This window comes from Peromyscus californicus, unplaced genomic scaffold, assembly GCF_007827085.1.
Source record: "Peromyscus californicus insignis strain IS unplaced genomic scaffold, ASM782708v3 Scaffold_11__1_contigs__length_118956290, whole genome shotgun sequence".
Taxonomy (NCBI): Eukaryota; Metazoa; Chordata; class Mammalia; order Rodentia; family Cricetidae; genus Peromyscus; species Peromyscus californicus.
The window spans coordinates 40,575,312-40,593,867 of record NW_026294402.1 but is presented as its reverse complement, the minus strand read 5'-3'; the positions used below and the strand labels follow the sequence as shown (position 1 = coordinate 40,593,867).

Here is an 18,556-nt window from a genome sequence, read left to right as displayed (position 1 = left end):
GATGTTTACAAGCCATCACTTTAATGTAAGCATCTTCACCTATGCTCCATAGACCCCCAGCCCCAAGTTCTTTCCTGCTCAAAGTCAGGAAAGCCGGAAGCCAGCTGTAATGTGTATTTCACTGCACCGAACTTCAGGGGCACAGCACCAAAGGATAGAGAGCTGATAGACAAAAGGTGAAGGCAGACCGCAAGGTGTTTCTGGGGTTCTTCTCAGACCAACTTCAAACCTCCAAAAGAAGGTCAAGGAGCACGGCAGGCCTGCAGCTGCCCTGCCAGCCGCTCACCTCGTGTGCTTAGATCCCTGGCTCAAGCGACATCCTCCTCACCATGGGCAAGGGCTTGGACGCTCTGTTTGCCAACAGTCATAAATCAGCCTGTGGTGCTGGCGGCACTGAGGCTGTCCTGGGAGCTGGGCACTGCTACCGCTGCGGGGCCAGGCCTTCCTCATAGCCCTCTGTCTTCATGTCATTGAGCCCCAGCTCCTCATTTTGGTCAAAGGTACGCTTATACCGCTCGACCTTCATCTCTGGATCATCTTCAGGGGCGTACACATTCTGCAAGGCCAAGGGCAGACAATCAGTGCCCTGCACCCCACCATCCCCTCCCACAGCTGCGACTGACTCTCACTTTTCTAAGAACTCCATGGGATTTGTAGGGCCTCTCGCACCCACGTCCACACAGTCTGCATATATATATATATATGCAGGGGGTGCTAGTATCAAACCCAAGACTCTGTACATGGCATACAAGTGTTCAATCGATGACCTACACCCCCAGTTCCAAGCATTTTTATATATGGGCCTTCTTGTAAAAAAATGTAGCCAAAGCTGGCGATTGCTTATAATGCCAGCATTCTGGAGACTGAGGCAGAACGATTACAAGTTCAAAGCCAGCCAGGTTACATAACAAGGTCTTATTTCAAAAAAAGAAGGTAGGGGAGAAGAAAGGGAGGAAGGGAGGGAGGGAGGGGACAGAGAGATTACAGCAATGGTCTTGATATATAACTTAGGCCAGTTTTGCCAGCCCCATCAGTACTCATTAATATTAAAGTAAGGATAAGGCCCTGGGTTCAAACACCACAAACAACAACAAAATATTGCTATAGTTATATTAGTTAACAGACGCTTGCCCAGTCAGGTTAACATCTCTCAGCAGTTCTGTCCTGACTGCTAGACAGGACTCTATTGCTCCTTACTTCACAGAGATGCAGAATGGAAACCTCAAAGCTGAGGCTAAGAGGAAAAAACAAGACGACCAGACACAGGAAGAAGAGAGCTTACTTTCTTACTCACTTTTAAACCTAGGGTTTGAGCACGCTAGCTGGGTAGGCACTTACTTTTTTTTTTAATGATTTATTTACTTTTATTTTTTTTCTGTGGATTCTTGTTATGTCTGTGTGAGGGTATCGGATCCCCTGGAACTGGAGTTATACAGTTGTGAGCTGACATGTGGGTGCTGGAAATTGAACTCAGGTCCTCTGAGAGAGCAGCCAGTGCTCTTAACTGCTGAACCATCTCTCCAGTCCTAGGGGTTTTTTTTTTTTTTATCTTAAGACACTCTCACTAAACTGCACAGGCTGGTCTTGAACTTGCAATCTTCATGGCCTCCTGAGCAGCTCAGATCACAGACTTGCACTAGTTCTGGCCTATTTACCTTTCATTACACACACTTGAAATTCCTCCCACCTTTCCCACTCTTCCTGTCGTCCACATCCTGCCCAAAGCCCAGCTGAAGCAGTCACTTAGAAGCCAGTCTTTCCTTGTCAAGGGCTACCATGCATATTCTACGAAGATCAGAACACCCGGAAGGCCTACTGTACCTGCAGGTAGCTGTTTCCTGCTGGATCGTTCATTATAAAGTGGGCCTTCATCTTGCCCTCGATGATCTACAGGAGAGGAGGACACAGCAGGTAACTCTTACACTGATCCCGGAAGGAAGAGGCTATGACTGCCGGACAGAGCCAACGCAGTTTACAAGGTGCGGGTCCCAAAAGTTTAAAGAGCAGGGAAATTAGGATCTTTGAAAACGGCCCACGTCCTCTCACCTGCTCCAACTTCTGGCTAAAGTCCTGCAGTTTCTCCGACTGGTTAGGGTTCGAGCTGTCACCCAGTGTGAATGGGTTCTTGGTTACCTGTAGCACATGACAGCTGAGTCACTACACCACCGACTGTATGGGTTACTAAGCTCAAGCACAAAGCAGGTGGGTAAAGCAGTGGGTGCCCAGGCAGAGAAGGCTGGTCTCCGCTTCCCACACTGCCTGCTGACTTAGGTGAGGGGCGGTGGGTGGCAGAGAACAGGACCGGGAAGGATGTCAATGAGATTGCTTTGCCAAGAAAGTAACTGGCAATCTGAAACGTAATCTACAAGAGTCCTTACAGTATCTAACTTCATCTGGGAAAGAAATGCAAAGTACAGTGTACAAAGAGAAGCCAGGCATGGTTACACATGAGCTTGCGACCCCAGCACATGGGGGGCTGAGGCAGGAGGACAGTGAACTCAAGGCTAGCCTCAACTACATGGCAAAACCATCTCTCAAAAAAAAAAAAAAAAAAAAATCTCTCAAATACATAAATAAAGTAAGCAAACATATAAGATCTACTATAATTATGGACTACTACTTAGGAAGTGCCGACAAGAAAAGTCTGCAACTACACATATAGTTGTTTCCTGAATTGTTCTATCTGTGGTTGAATGCAGTGGATCCACTACACAGGCTAAGCCACCACACACACATATGTTGTGGAGTCTAGATGCCAAAAAGACTCTCTTTCTCCTAGTCTGCAATGAGACAAATGACTTAAGATCAAAATAACTACACTATCCCAGTCTGCAATGAGACAAATAACTTAGGATCAAAATAACTATACTATCCCAGTCTGCAATGAGACAAATGACTTAAGATCAAAATAACTACACTATCCACAGTAGCTTTGAGAATTTCCATTCAAAATTTCCTATAACTAACTTCTCTTCATAATCAATGCTTAAATCTCTTGAACCAGCTTTAAGGCAAAGAAACCTTCAGTTATAAGCAACAAAGTAAGATTTTTTTTGGTAAGGGGCATTTGAGATGGGCTCCAGATTGACCTCCAATCCTGTCTTTTTGCCCCAGCTTCTCAAGTGCTGGAACTACAGGCACGTGCCACCGTACCTGATGGCACCAGGCTAGCCCTTTCCCCAGCTGTACACCACACTCCGGACTCACCAATTCTCGGATGTCTTTCAGAAGCCCCTCAAGAGTGGTGAACTTGCCCCCAAGGACAGCCATTCCCAGTTCAAACTCCAGCTCCGGGATTTCCACACTACACGTCTCAGACTGTAAGACAATAGTCCAATTAAGGTTTAAATCAGAGGATGGCAGCAGAGCTTCACACAGGAGCCCTTGTCTAGTAGTCCAGAGGCCCCAGGTTCAATCCATAGCACCAGACAGATGGACAGACATTCAGAGAGACAAACTGATTTGAACCAGAACAAAGAAAGCCAACCAGAGGCCTCTGGCAAATTAATAAAGCAGTGAAGGTTGAGGACAAAGTTAGTGTTAGTTTTCTCTGACTACCTAGCTAAAAGCCAGGGACTCACTCCCCCATCTGAACCAACATGAAACTAGCATAATAAACTGAAACTCTGAGTCACAGCTACAAGCTACCGGGTACCTTCTCATTAGGGGCAAAGAAGAGCCCACATAGTCGATGGAAACTAAAAAGCAGCCAAGTCATTGCTCAGAAAGATTATGGGCCACCTTCTGAGCCTGTAGTCTCAATCATGGAGACCCCCTACTCAGGGCCACTCAAGCCCAGGGGATTTCTGGGGTTGTGTTCTTGAACACTAAACGATAATGTCCTTTAGACAGAAGCAGCAATAGGACAGCTATTTTCCAAGCAGGCTGTTACCTTGAGGAGGTCTCTGGTCATGTCTGAGGGATCTGTGATGTGGAGGGTGATCTTGGTACCCAAAGGCTCTACCGCTCCTCCAGACTTCACCTGTAGAAAGGATGGTCAGGAACAGCACCAGAGAAGACCCCTTCACCTGGTGCCAGAAAGACTTCAGTTCTACGTAGGCTCAGACTAACAGCTTCCAATGACAGCCTTCTAATCTAGCAAGGGCAGCAGTGACCAAAACCAAAAACACCAAGAGTAGGCAGGAACACTGTGCCTAGCCCTGGTAGCATGCCAAATTTAGCCCAAATTGCCAAGAGCCGTGAATGTACCTTTAAAAATAAAAACCCTGCCTGTTAGGAGTTGAAAGAGCCTTCTAAGCATTTCAGTCCCCATCTCCTGCAGTCAATGTCATAGTTTAGGAATTTAATCGGGGCTGGGACGGAGCTCAGTAACAGTGCCCTTGCCTAGTGTGTACAAGGCCCCAGGTTTGTTGTCTACTGCCACACCCCCTCCCCCCAGTAAGTTTAGTCAGCTTATGCTCCATATACTTGGGGAAGGAGGGCTTCAATCCTCCACAACAGCTATCAGTCAATTCCAGACAGCTCTCTCGAGTTCTTCACTAAGAGCTACAATCTGCCTAATTTCCAGCCCTCTGAGTAGCCCAGCTTCTTCCACAAGGTCACCTTTTCATCTATCCTGCAATCTATGGTCCTTACAGCTTCTCCTCTCTAGGCTCATTCACAGCTCCCTCAAGGGCTCCTCCCCCTCAGTAAGCCTCAAAGAGCCCAGCTACACCCACGCTCATCCTGAAGAACATCTACAAAGGAATTGCCCTTATGCCAATCTTCTTCCCCAACAACGGAGCCACCCACCTCATTAGTCCGATGCCCACAGTTCTCACAGTTGGTGGCCATGATGATAACCTCTTTAAAGTGGGGGATTTCTGGAAGATGGAGTTAAAGAAGTCTATCTGCTTCCTGGAGAGCAAGACGACCTCCCGACCCATCCCCAAGAAATGAAAAGCCAAATCCCACACAAACAGATACTGGACCCAAGACAGCGGTAAACACGTCACGAGACAACCTAGCTGCAAGTCCTGTGTTCACAAACATTTAAAGACCTGGCTTAGGCCACACACAGAAGCCAAGGTATGAAGTTTCTTCAAAGATCCCTCATCATCACTGAGGATAAAGCACTGGCTTTCCCTGAAGGGAAGGCTCCCATCTTTAATAGAATGTCCGTGCCTGAGTCAGCTGACGAGCAACCCAACTGCTTGAAAGATACGGACTAGCTTCATGTTGGTCTGAGCTGGGGCGTTGCACTCTGGGCAGTTGGTGTTGAACTGGAGCACCTGGAACACAGTATGGGGGCACAGACTGAGCACTCCCACCCACGCAAGCTAAAGACACTCAGCCGGAAGGCTAGTGGTCACTCATGTTAGTTGTGACAACGAGAGACGCTGGAAACCATGAGACTCGACCCACATATCTGCTAGGCCTTCCAAAGGAGCCAACAACACAACTCACTTCATTTCTGAGGTCTTCCTCTTCCGACTTCTCTTCTGATGCTTCTGCCTAAAAGAACAGAAGCACAAACCACAGTTGGCAGGTACACCTCGGCCTCCCCAACACCCTGCCCTGCTCGGAGAGGGAGAGACTGCCTTTGGTCCCTAGAAGGCGCCAACTCATAGGACAGAGAAGCCAAAGCAAATCCCTCCATCAAGGGAAAGACAGAACTCCAGATGGATCCCCGTGACTGCTACCTGCCTCGTGAAGGTCACCACAAATGAACTCAGACAGGGTGCACCAGGTGGTGGCGGGGACAACAGCAAAGTAAATCTTTAGTGACTTCAAGCAACCCAGAACGCAGGCCAACTCCAGAGCATTCCTCTGACGCCTTCAGCCCACTTACTTGGAGACCCAGCATCTCAGCCTGCTGGGGCGTCCGGTTGTAGTGTGTGATCACCAAGGCATCATCTTTCTGGGGAGCATGTGGGTTTTCTACAAAGCTGTTTCCCGAGGGATCGTCAATGATCTAACACAAGTGAGGAGAGAGTGAAACAAACCATATATAACCTCCATTCATCGCTAGACCGCAGGAGACAAATCCAAGTCAGTTTTTTGTTGCTTTGTATTTTGAGGCTGGGCTTTGGTGTAGCCCAGCCTGGCCTAGAACTTGCTATGTCGTCAAGGAGGACCCTGAACTCTTGCCTCTACTTCTCAAGTCCTGGGGTTGCAGGGATCAGTCTCAATGGTCTCTCCCCTCCTCCCTACACTGAAAACAACCACAGTCACTCAGTACTTACCAGAGTGAACGGGGAAGCCACTTGCTTTAGGTCCTTCAGTTTGCCAATGAACACATCAATCCTCTCAGCTACGGCATGTTCCATTGCCTACCACGAACAGAATGAAAACACCAGACCTGGAAGTACACCTCACGCCCCAACCCTCTCCCACATCTATCACCTCGATGAGCACACTGACATCAACCTTGGAGTGAGAGCAGAGGGACCCAAACTTCAGTGAGATACAACCACAAATCTGAAGTTTATACATGGTGCTGGGGTAGGAGGGAGGGCTTATTTTCTCACTTATTCTACCATTTAGCTGTAACTCCAGCTCCACCAGGATCTGTTGCTTCTGGCCTACAAAGGCATGTGCCATCACATATACATACCCATGCACAGGCACATAACACGTAATTAAAAATACATTTCCTCTAAAAATTCAAAATCTTGTTATGCCTCTCCAGTCAGTTAGGGAGACAGATGACTATGAGTGCAACTACATTATTTCTGTAATAAGAAATATAGATATAAAAGAATACCCAGGAAGCTGGAGATAACCGAAAGGCTTCTCCAAGGTAATGTAACATTGTCTAAGGCGAAGCCTGAGTGTACACTGTGGGACGGACATAGAGAAATAGCACCTTTATTGCTTTGTCCAAAAGTTCCCCAACATTTGGACAGACACAGTTCAGCTAATTGGAAGGCTGACTATTTTAACACAAACAATAATTTGTAGTTGGTTGCTTTTGCTCTTTTTATTCTTTGGGGGGCCCATCACCCAGCTCCCAAATAAATCACACACACACACACACACAGAGTCTTATTTTTACTTATAAATGCCTGGCCTTAGTTCAGCTTGTTGCTAGCCAGCTTTTCTTAACTTAAATTATTCCATCTATCTTTTGCCTCTGGGCTTTTACCTTTTCTTACTTTTGTATATCTTTTTTTCACTCTTACTTCATGGCTGGCTGTGAGGTTGGCCCCTGGCATCCTCCTCTCCTTGTTCTCTTGCTCTTTCTTTTCTCCTCCCAGATTTCTCTTTCTATTTACTCTCTCTGCCTGCCAGCCCTGCCTATCTTCTCTCTGGCCTAGCTATTGGCCATTCAGCTCTTTATTAGACCATCAGGTGTTTTAGACAGGTGCAGTAACACAGCTTCACAGAGTTAAACAAATGCAACATAAAAGAATGCAACTCGCCAGGTGGTGGTGGCACACGCCTTTAATCCCAGCACTCGGGAGGCAGAGGCAGGCGGATCTCTGTGAGTTCGAGGCCAGCCTGGTCTACAGAGCTAGTCCAGGACAGGCTCCAAAGCTACACAGAGAAATCCTGTCTTGAAAAACACACACATACACACACACAAAAGAATGCAACTCATCTTTGCATCATTAAACAAATGTTCTACAGCACAGCACAAACAAATGTAACACATCCTAAATTAATATTCTACAATAAATCCTTGTTGCTGCAATTTGAGAAAATCCCTGCTCACCCGTCGTGTGGGCTGGTCCTGTTCTAGGCCAGAGATTGCCCGGCTGATCAATCCTTCAACGGTGGTCAGAGCTTGTGAGTGAAACACAAGACAAGTGAGTGTTAGCTTGCTATCACACGTCTGCATGACCCTCAGCACTCTACCTGAACCCTGCAGGCCTGGCTTTCCTCATCTGTGCAGTTCTAAAACAAGTGCCCCCCGGTCTGTCTGACTGCGACTCTCGACCACTCTCACTCTCAAGCAATTCTGCCGTAACCTTCCACGCACGCTAAAGCACGAAAATCCACTACGATTACACAGCCAAACATAAGCCGCTAGGCCTGACCTGGCACCCGGCTTTTCGAGAAGATAGGTAACATTTCGGCAATGTGTGCACAGCTCACATACCTGATCTGAAGACTCACCTCCCTTCTGGCTGAAAGCTGGAATTTCAAAATCCAGCTCCGGGATCCTTGTGGTGGCAGAGTCCGTCTTCACCACTTCTCTGTTCATGTCCTGGACAGAAAGGAAAAACGTTCTAGCAAAAGAGGTCAGCAATATGGCTTCTCTTTGGGAAATAAACAGCCAGGCTGTTTCTCCTTCGCTCCTTCCATCGAGAAGGGTCCAAACTACTTCAGAACAGTGCATATGGTGTGAGCCAGAATGCCCAGAGGCCGAGAACATTGCCCATAAAGTCCTACTCATTCATTCCATGCCTCTCACAAAATTCAAAGTACTTTAACCACAGAACAGCCGAGCAGGGGGCAGCACTACCAATGCCACTGCCAATGGAGGGCACTAAAGGCTTGGCCACAGGGATTTACTGGAGGTCCGATGGCCCGGACCACAGCTGTTGACTCTGGCCTCCAGTGCTCTCTCTGAAACCGTGGGGTCGTGCCTCTTTTGGGCTACACTCACCTCTTGGCCCCTGACGGTCAACGTGTAGCGCACTCCCTGGTCCTGGATCCTGCCTGCTGACTGGATCTCCGTGTTGTTCCAGCCACAGTGCTCGCAGAAAAAGGAGCTCACGATTATTTCTCTAAAGAAGGGGATCTTGGTGAGCAGAAGGCGCGTCGTGCCCTAAGGAAGCAGAAGCAGCGAGGGTTAGAATGAATGAAACTCATTTGCCCTCCGTACGCCAGGGCTGCCTCGGGATGCCCGGCTGGGTGGTCCCCCGGCCCCAGACTCCGCACCCCCGACTCACGTTCCGGTAACAGTTCATGCACAGCGACTCGATCTCGGTGGGCTGCTGCTCCTCATCCTCGGCGCTGAGGGGCCGGAACAAGGGCCCCGGGGCTGGCGATCCAGCCGCGGAGGGCGAAGGCCCAACAGCAGCCCCCGGGGGCCCGGGCTGCACAGCCCCGCTGGCAGACATCACCCCGCGCGCTGCTCAGGCAGCAGCTTCCGGCTTCCGCAGTTCCCCTGGCATCACTTCCTCTAGCTGCTGTTCCCGCCCCTTCTTAAAGAGGCCACAGACCCTTTGCCTGCTAGGTCAGCGTCTGACAAAGACTTCCGGTTCCTGGGTCATGCGGACTGCACTTCCGTAGCCGGACGGGAGTATTGCAGCTCGCAGCGAAGTCCATGTTTGGCTTCCTGGTTGTGGCTCCACCACATAGGGAGCCTAACCATTGGTCCCTAAGTCTATGTAAAAATGCCCGAGCACAAGAGTACCTGCATGCCTTGGAATCACCTAGGCTGTGCCCTCCAAACTCTGCTTGCTTCGTGATACCTTGCTTGGGTACCCTGTCCAGGCTGCTCAGCTTCTCCCCCTTCCCCTCTCTGTTCCCCCAGCTCTCTATTTCTGTACTCACAAGCATCGCCCCTCATTCTAACCTTGAATGCGCAGACCTTGTTTTTACTACTGCATCCCCCGGTTTCTCTCTCCCCATTTCCTAACAAAACACCCTGCTTTAGCGGGTTCTTTCAAGTTTTCTTCCTAGCACTTCCTCCCACGTCTTGGACCACAACCCAGTTCCATGGCTGAAACTGGCTACATCTATAATATCAGGGATGACAAGTGTGTGATCGCGTGGAGTCCAGCTCCACACAGGGTCTGTGGTGGGGGCTGAGGTAGGCTGAGCGGGGAGGAAAGGGTGCTGGGCAGGGCAGAGAAGCTCAGAGAAAAACTTTTATGCTTTCCTCTTTCCCCACCTCATCCAGTTTCACTGGTCCCAGGTGATCTTTGCTATCGGAGTGAGTGTGTACACGAAGAAAGAGAGATATGAATTTTGGGGTCTCCAAGCATGGTGGCGCATACTGTTAATCCCAGCACTTAGGAGGCAGGGGCAGGCAGATGTCTGTGAATTTGAGGCTAACGTGATAGTGAGTTCCAGGCCAACAAAGACTACATGGTGAGATCTTGTGTCAGAAAGAGAGAGAGAGAACTGGGGAAGAATTAGTTTATGGGTCCTAAGAAGAGGGTCAAGAAGCCACGAGGAATCTGGAACACCAGGAGCAGGGGCGAGAGGACCTCTCAGGGGTTTCAGGTAACCAGGGCATGCTTGTCCAGTGTCAGGCTGCGGTCCATGCACACTGTCCTGTGACGAGTAGGCTGTGGAACAAGACTGGTGCAGAGGCAGAGTCTGTAAGCCAGCCAGCCTGTTCCACCCCGAGTGTGAGAGCTATTGTCTAGCCAGGAGTCCCGTGGCAGAACTCACCCAGGGTGGACCCCTCTGACAGACCAGGAATGGAAAGGGGACCATGAAAAAGAGCAAGCAAGGGGTAAGAGTGGAAAATGGGTGTGTCCTAGGGGTGGTGGGAAGGCAATTGCTCTCAGACATGGTCCAATGAGAGTCACACCAGGCCAACAAACTTCTTCCAACATGAGTCTCTATTTCATTTCAACCGAAAGTCAGTTTCACACTGAGAGTCAGGATGTGGGGACTGAAGATGGGGAGGGCACACAGGATGCTCCCTACAGGGTTTTGGAAGTCCTCACAGTGTGGAGGGCTCAGTTCCTTGTATGGGTGCAGAGTTATCTAAGGAAATAGGGGCTCCGCCCCATTGCGTCACTGACCCACCAGCAGTACCGCTGGCGGGGATCTACACACACCATAGTACGCTTTCTCCATCATATTCTTCTCCTGCTCTCTTCCGACAAAAGCTCTCAGGGTAGCCCAGGGGAGACAAGAGCTCCTCTCTGTGGACCAGCTGTGACAGTGACCATCAGGCAGCCAGAAGTAACAGGAGTCAAACTCCAGGTTGTAGTGGCACAGGCTTCCAGCACTGTCATGTACCGGCTTGCAGACAGTCTCCCCCACACATAGTCTCCCCACACCCTTCACCCCGAATGTTGCAACTTGTGAGGATTCCCAAATGAGCACCAGAAGCTGGATTTGCAAAACCTGGTGAATGTAATGCACCTGGGTGGGGGAGTTGAGGAGGCTGAATAGGTTGAGGCAGCACCATCTGGTGGCATCACCTATACTGTGCAGGACCCTCCACCCTCTGCCCAATAGGCCATGCTAGAGGCTCAGGATCTAGGCATCCCCAGACAATGAGCTGGGGAGTGAACCTGAGCGAGTAGACCCTCAGGGCTCTCTCAGCTGGCTATGACCCTGGTCGTGAAGGCTATAGGTAATATCTTCCCACAGGTCATCCAGTCGGCTCTGCAGTCTGCTCAAGGCCTTGTTGCTACTGTCTGAGTGTCCCAACTCAGGAGCGAAGGCACTGTGACTAGGTGGGGGTGGTGCTAGCTGCTGCTGGACTTCCTCTGTCTCCCGGTCAATGGCGCGAGTGAATGCAGCGATCTGTAGGAAGGTGTCATGTCGAAAAGCCTGGAGTCTCTGGCGGACCTCCTCAGAGAGAGCCTGGGGGTCCGGGGAAGCTCCATCCTCTGCCCCATCTGCGCTGGCGCCAACGAAGGCACTGAGCTCCTCGCGCAACTGGTCCAGGTTGCGCTGGATGCTGGTGTGCAGGTCCTTTGCCTTAAGTGTGAGTTTGTGGGACAGGGTCTGCACACAGCGACTGAGTCGCGCGGGGCTGGCAACCGCGTGAGGAGCGACACTGCGATGCAGCTCCTGCACATGGTGCCCAATGCCAGTCACCAAGCGCTCTGCGTAAGGGTGGAAGAGTTCTTTGACCCGGTCGGTGTGGTGCCGCACGCGACTTTGCATTTCCTGCAACAGGCTCAGCGCCTCGTCCACGCCCCCCAGCAGCTGAGCCTTGGTGTCTTCACCCATCAGACGCAACTGCTCTTGTAGCTCCTGCACACCCAGGCCCACCTGCTCCATCAGCTCCACGGTGTAGGGCTTCAGCTGCTGCCTCAAGCCCTCCAAGTTCCAGCCTACCAGCTCATGCTTTGCAGCCATGTAGGGCTCCAGGCGAGCTCTCACCTCCTCCAGCTCCTGCTGCAGCTGCTTCCTCATGCCTTCTGGATCCTGTGCCAGCTGGGGAGGCTCCTTCCCGGGCCCGCTGGAGGGGTTCAGCTTTTCTAGCAAATTGTTCACATTGTAGAGGTCTTGCTCGAAGCTGTTTTTCATGCTCCTGGAGAAGGAGAAAGACAGAGGACCAGGCCATTAGACTGCTGGCCCTGAACATTTCCCTTGCCCCAGAGCATGGGACAGCAATACTCTGTAGAAACCAGGACAGGCAGAGTGGCGGGAGAGCCAGAGTCTTTAGTCTTAATCCCAGCCAACTACATCCTCAGATTCAGAGCACAATCATGACATTGTGTAGGCAACTCAGTTCAGCACCACGACACCATCCAAGAAGATGTCACACACATGTCAAGATTCACACCACCCTGCCATTCTATGGCCCGCTAATCTCAGGTGCCACACCTCAGTGGAAAAGAGGGCAGCAGGGTAGGAGAGACTTGGGCAGAGGGTGACCAAGATGGCTGGGGTGTGCTTGGCAGTGCAAGCGTGGTTGGCCCCCTCACCTCCGGTGTGAACCACAGAGCTGAGGAACCATCCCACCACAGGGCTGTCTTGGACCCTCACCACACCCTACCCCAGGTCACTCACTCCCGTGCCAGCTTCTGCGGCTGGCCCATCATGCCTTTGTCGCCACTGCTCTGGCTGAAGTAGTCCCAGAAACCCTTCCGTGCCTGAGTGGTTGCAAACACTGAAGAGAAGGATGAGATGATTAAAGGCCGGGCCCCTCAGTCCCACCTCCATCCCAGCCCCACACTGCAGTCAGATGGAAGACCCACCTGAGAGGAGGGCCAGGGCCCAAGTGGTGATTGCAGCCATGCTTACCACGATACCACACCCTGAGGAGAAAAGTAGATGGAGGCTTGAACAGGAGGCGAGGCAAAAGAAGGGCCTGGATCTAGGAACCCTGCTCTAGGGGCTACCTGCCCCAAATCCTGATACCCCTTCTGTCATGTGTAGGTAGCATCATGTTGAAGGCTCCAGAGAACCTAACTAGGTACTTGGGGCATGGGGTTGGGGCTGGGAGGGAAGAGATGTCTTCCTCAGACAACAGGAGTGGGTTGCTCCTTACCTCAGTCCCAACGTTGGGAGCCTGGAACTCAAGCTGCACTACAAAGATTACCCACCCACCTTGGGGCGATCTAGTTCCCTTCTTTGCCTGTCTTCCTGCCTCAAATCCCATTTTGTGGCTGAGAAACTGGCACACCCAACATGCAGGAGGCAGGCACTCGGTTAGCCCATACCAGCAGCTCTCCTACAATGGCAGCCCCCCCCCCCCCAGCACCTGCCCCTCACCATTCCTCTGCCATACAGGCTCACCTGCTCAGTTCTGGGCACAGAGGGCAGACATCCTGCTTTATACTCCAGGAGTCTGGGACTGTGACAGCAATTGCTCTAAGCAAATACCACGTGGAGGTTCAAAGAAGGATGACCCCAGCTGGCTCCTAGCACTCACCTTTTCCCCTTCTGGTGCTCTGAAGGTTAGTAAGCTCCCTAGCCTCAGGAGGCTGCCCCAGTAGGGAAGTGGCTTCCCGGAGCCTTTACTAAGAATGGGCAGAACTCACCCCCCAGGTGCTGTGACCTCCGACCTCCCTACTTACTTGTTGACTATGAGGCACTACTTGTTTGTCTACTGAGGGCCCTGCTCTTACTCAATTCCCAGGGCACTCTGCCCTAGCCAGCCAGCCAGAGGAACAGCATCCAGGACTGGCCAGAACCAGGATTGGCAGCCTGGGAAAGGGCAGCATTTCTAGGCCTACAGACCAGACCCTCCTGGCTCTCCGTTCAAGAAATAATCCAGGATTGAGAGGAGCCAAGTCCAGTTGAAAGTGGGTGGGTAAGCTGCATCGGGGTGTGAGACTTTGGGCCTCAGGAGTTAGTCAGAGGAAGGATTCTCCCCCAAAGGGAAAGTTGGGCTCCACCCCTCTGGGCTTCTGAGGAGGGGAAGCCTGGAAGCCCAGATTTGTCTCTTACGACGAGTTTCCTCCATATGCTTGCACAGACACACCTGAGTGCTTCATCCTTACCCTTCAATGCTCCAGACGTTCTTAGTCCCCCCCCCCACACACACTCCCTTCACACACTGTCACAGCCGCAATTGTGTCTCCCCTTGACTGCATTCAGAACCTCCTGCAGCTGCACTTCTGCTTCTCGCATCCATTCTCCGCTGTGACCCAGTTCAGCCCATGTCCCTTCTCTCCACACAAAACCTTGGCCATGCCCTGAGCTCCTTACTTCTCAGCCCCTGTACCAGGCATGTACAGGGTATGTATGCCTATAATCACAGCACTGGGGAGCCAGAGGCAGGGGGATTTCAAGTTTGAGGCCAGCCTGGGCTGCAATGCAAGGTCTGATCTCAAAAACAAAAACTAAAACAAGAAAAGAAGAAGAATCTGCAGAAACCACCACAGTGCCAGCACTTCAGTCTTTGAAGAAAGGATGAAGTCCGTTGATAGAGTACTTACCCAGCATGCACAAGGACCAGAGATTGCTCTCCAGCATGGTGGCACGTGTCTGCAATCCTGAGACAGGGAAAGTGAAGGGAGGGACATGAGAGGAACGGAACTCATTCTAGAATCTGAGTGAAGCCTCTCAGCTGAGAAGCAAAAAGACATACACAATTACCATTTGCTACAAAGGCGGCTTATATAGCTAGTATTCCTTTCATATATGGATGCTTTATGTTAAAAGAGACGTAGATATAGTCTTGAGCAGGGCCTCATCGCTTTCCCCAGACACTACCTAAAAACTTCAAACAACACCATTTACAATAAAAGTATCCTACCTTTCTGTATTCCCATGGGCTATATTTTTTAGTTATTGATTGTAATACTATCAGGTACCCCTCAGGAACCATCCAGTGACAAGATAGTAACTTCGAATCTCACCAAAGTCCTAGATATGACTCCTGTAAAAACAATGAGCCATGCCGCTCCCTCGAGGAGCCCATATCCACACTTGAGCGTGTCTTATTTTTTTTCTGAACACTTCTCCTAATAGTCATGCTTTAGCTTGTATTATAATGTCTTTTAGTAAACTTCCAGTCCAGTTCTGCTTTACTGTATCAACTAGTCTTGAAATTTTATTTTTTTCTTTTTAAGAGTATTTTTTTAAGTATCTATGTATATATGCCTGTGTTTCTGGGGGGGGGGGGGCATGGTTCAGAAGACCAGAAGAGGGCATCAGAACCCCTGGAACTGGAGTTACAGGCAGTTATGAGCTGCCCAGTGTAGGAGCTGAGACCCAAACCCAAGTCCTCCGCAAGAGCAGCAAATGCTCTTACCTGCTGAGCTGTCTTTCCAGCCCCCAGGTATTCTGAGGCTTCATCTCTGCACTGAAGACTTCTGTGCTTGAAACACATGGAGTAGCTTCTGCTTTTCTGTCTGAACCTAGACAAATGGGAAGGGTGAATGTGAGGCATAGTCATTTGCCAGAAGCTCATGGCTTCAGTATGGACGTGTTTAGGATGATTGGAGGTATGTGTGTATTTGTTTTATGATGTGTGTACATAAAAATAGTTTTTATGACTAAAAATGATCAAATATTGGCAATTTCATGTGGTGCTATACAACAAGGTATATTCATATGCAATTTAGTGTATCTAATTTACTACAGTCTTCTTAGTACAAGGACCAGAACGTATTCCAAAAGCAGGGTTGCTAAAAATATACATATTGATGATGGGACTGCTTTGGACAACAGGGAACTAAAATATTAGACCAAAGTAATGTAGAAAACAGGAAAGGACAGATCAAAGCTAGAGTATTCTCCAGGCTTGCATTATCCAGGGAGAAGGCAGGGGTATTGATCATCTCTCACTTTTTACGCCAGGCAACATTATTAAAGTTTTAAAGAGAATCCATTAAATGAGTAGAAAGAAAGAATAACTTTCAAACTGGTAGATGGGGAAAGACTAAAGAGCATCAGGTTGACCTCTAGTAAAGGATGACGGATTGATCGCATGCACTCACCTCGAGCTGTTTCCTGAAAACCCAATAAAATGTCCATTAAAGTGCTCTTGTTAAAAATGCATAAATCCATGAGGAGGATAGAAAAGGAGACAAAAGCAACAACATTTTGGAAACTGTAAAACTGCTAGGCAGTCAAACAGGAGTTACTGGGAACACCGGAAATGATGGCTTTTGAAGCAGCAATCCAGAAACACATATTTGCTGGTTTTGCCTGCTCATACTCCTCCCAAAGTTTAGAGACAGCAGGAAAAGATTCTTCTGGAAGTATAATGGTGCTAACAATGCAGCCACTGGCTCAAAACATGTTGGAGAGACAGCTGTCTCCTTTGGCTCTGCTTAGTAAGGTCCCTCCACCAGAGCAACAGAAAACTAGTGGCCTGTCTTCTGGATGTCTCACCTATAGAGACAAGGTATGATGGATGGTGGTGGTGCATGCCTATAATCCTAGCACTCCGGAGGCAGAGGCAGGCAGATCTCTGTGAGTTCGAGGCCAGCCTGGTCTACAGAGTGAGTTCCAGGACAGCCAGGACTACACAGAGAAACTCTGTCTCAAAAAACAAAAGATGAAAACAAGCTTCTACAGAAGATCAGGTTCTTATACACAAATGGAAACTTTATTTATTAAAGCTATATGGCTGGATGTGGTTCAGTTGGTAGAGTGTATGCTTCGTATGCACAAAGCCTTGGTTTGGTGAGGGTTAATTGTCAGGGTTACTTTCTCTCCCCATCTAAATATTTTCTATGTATGCTTAGCCATTGGCTATAGATAGCATTTAATTCTCTCCATAGCTACAGTTCTCAGATTGTTAAAAACCAAGGAGGGAGCATTCTGTGAAACCATGACACCATTATCACGTGTAAGAGAATTCCCAGTTTTCTACTACAGTCAAACATCAGTCCTAACCTTTCTCTACTTGTCTCTGTCTGATTGTTTTTGAGACAAGGTCCCTATATGTAGTTTTAATTGGCCTGGAACTCACAGCCCTCTAGTCTCAGGCTTCAAGTTAAACTGTTTCAGATAGGAATATTATGAGAGGGATGTGGGGACTTCACGTCACACCACACTGGAAGCCACGTCATGGCGAGTCTTCCCTCTTGCCTGTTTCTGGGGGGAACAGAAAGGATTGAAAATGCAAGAGAGACTTCTGTGCAAACACCTTTGTAAAACAATTTTTTGATAGGGAAAGGAGAAAGAAGGAGTGTGTATATGTTAGAGTTTGTGAGTTTGCATGCCATGGTGCACATGTTTAAAAAAACTTACAGGAGTTGGTTCTCTCCTTCCATTATGTGAGGCCAAACTCAGGTCCTTGTGCTCGACAGCAAATGCCTTGACCTGCTGAGCCACCTTGTCAGCCTGCAAGTACCTTTCCATATCCCAAATTCCTCAGTTGCCAAGAGTCTTGGAATCCTTTAGTCACCTTTAGGATGGTGACTCTGTCTCCTATTAAAGACAAAAGGTAGAACCGGAGAGATGGTTCAGTGGTTGAGAGCACTATCTGCTCTTCCAGAGGGACTCAGGTTCAATTCCCAGCACCCACATTGCAGCTCACAACTATATGGAACCCCAGTTCCTGGGCATCTGCTGCATATACATGCAAGTAAAATACCCCTAGGTATAGAATAAAATAATAATTTTTTTAACTTGGAGAGGGTGTTGAGACAGGGTCTCTCTACATAGCCCTGGCTGTCCTGGAGCTCACTATGTAGTTCAAGGCTGGCCTTGAACTCATAGAGATCTGCCTGCCTCTGCCTTCCAAGTACTGGGATTAAAGGCATGGGCCATCATACTTGGCTTATAATTGAACAGTTTTTAAAAGTTTTTTTTTTTTTTTGGTTTTTCGAGATAGGGTTTCTCTGTGTAGCTTTGCGCCTTTCCTGGATCTTGCGCTGTAGACCAGGCTGGCCTCGAACTCACTCACAAAGATCCGCCTGGCTCTGCCTCCCGAGTGCTGGGATTAAAGGCGTGAGCTACCACCGCCCGGCTTTTAAAAGTTTTTAAAAGACAAAAAGAAATAAAATATCTTTCCAACCAAAAAAATCTAATAATGATTGCCTTACCCCATGGTAAATCTAGACTTGTTCATAGAGGGAGAAACATAGCATGAACTAGGACCAAGCCATCAACACATGGGCTTCGGGGGCATATTGCACTCATGTCCACATTATAGTGACATAATAAGCAATGCCACCATGAGTGATTGTCTGTGTATACTGTTTCATTCATTTTTGGAGATGTTAATTTTGGGTGGTTGCCTAGAAGTGGGATTGTTAGATCAAGCACGAACATGTTATATTGTATGACACTTCTCACTGAAGGAAAAGTTCGGTTTTGTGTATCTACAAACCCTGCATACAAGTGTCTTTTAGTTGTTGGTTTTGTTTTTGCTTTGCTAAAACATGTATGGCGGTGCCTGGAGAGGAGGCACACAACCGTAGTGCCCGCACTAGAGAGGTGAAGGCAGACAGGTCAAGAATTCAGGTCATCCTCAGCTACAAAACCAGTGTGAGGCCCGGGCAATGTGAGACAGTCTCAAAAACCCAAATAAATGAACAACAAAACCCCAAAACTAGGC

At 49.1% G+C, this 18,556-nt stretch overlaps 2 protein-coding genes across 2 annotated transcripts; both read right to left on the bottom strand.

The window, feature by feature from the left end:
- Window positions 1-9,068, bottom strand: Zpr1 (ZPR1 zinc finger). Its single transcript, XM_052759149.1, has 14 exons — window positions 8,841-9,068; window positions 8,555-8,716; window positions 8,062-8,152; window positions 7,658-7,728; window positions 6,186-6,272; window positions 5,792-5,914; window positions 5,407-5,454; window positions 5,165-5,231; window positions 4,753-4,823; window positions 3,893-3,982; window positions 3,208-3,318; window positions 2,047-2,133; window positions 1,822-1,887; window positions 1-556 (listed from the first exon to the last, which is right to left on the bottom strand). Exons 1-14 carry the CDS (start codon window positions 9,009-9,011, stop codon window positions 422-424), a joined length of 1,380 nt encoding a protein of 459 aa, XP_052615109.1. The 5' UTR covers window positions 9,012-9,068; the 3' UTR covers window positions 1-421.
- Window positions 9,069-11,166: 2,098 nt separating this feature from the next.
- Window positions 11,167-12,834, bottom strand: Apoa5 (apolipoprotein A5). The gene is made up of 3 exons (XM_052728807.1): window positions 12,792-12,834; window positions 12,604-12,703; window positions 11,167-12,121 (listed from the first exon to the last, which is right to left on the bottom strand). The coding sequence occupies exons 1-3, from the start codon at window positions 12,829-12,831 to the stop codon at window positions 11,167-11,169; spliced, it is 1,095 nt and encodes a 364-aa protein (XP_052584767.1). The 5' UTR covers window positions 12,832-12,834.
- Between the last annotated feature and the right edge of the window lie 5,722 nt (window positions 12,835-18,556).

Bases quoted from the DNA above. Each gene is read 5' to 3' on its own strand.
- Apoa5 (XM_052728807.1), bottom strand. From the start codon at position 12,831: ATGGCTGCAATCACCACTTGGGCCCTGGCCCTCCTCTCAG. The intron at 12,704-12,791 runs GTGGGTCTTCCA...CCTTCTCTTCAG, and splicing joins GGCCCTGGCCCTCCTCTCAG to TGTTTGCAACCACTCAGGCA. The intron at 12,122-12,603 runs GTGAGTGACCTG...CTCCTTCTCCAG, and splicing joins CCGCAGAAGCTGGCACGGGA to GAGCATGAAAAACAGCTTCG.
- Zpr1 (XM_052759149.1), bottom strand. From the start codon at position 9,011: ATGTCTGCCAGCGGGGCTGTGCAGCCCGGGCCCCCGGGGGCTGCTGTT. The intron at 8,717-8,840 runs GTGAGTCGGGGG...CTGCTTCCTTAG, and splicing joins GCATGAACTGTTACCGGAAC to GGCACGACGCGCCTTCTGCT. The intron at 3,319-3,892 runs GTAACAGCCTGC...ATTGTCTTACAG, and splicing joins TGACCAGAGACCTCCTCAAG to TCTGAGACGTGTAGTGTGGA.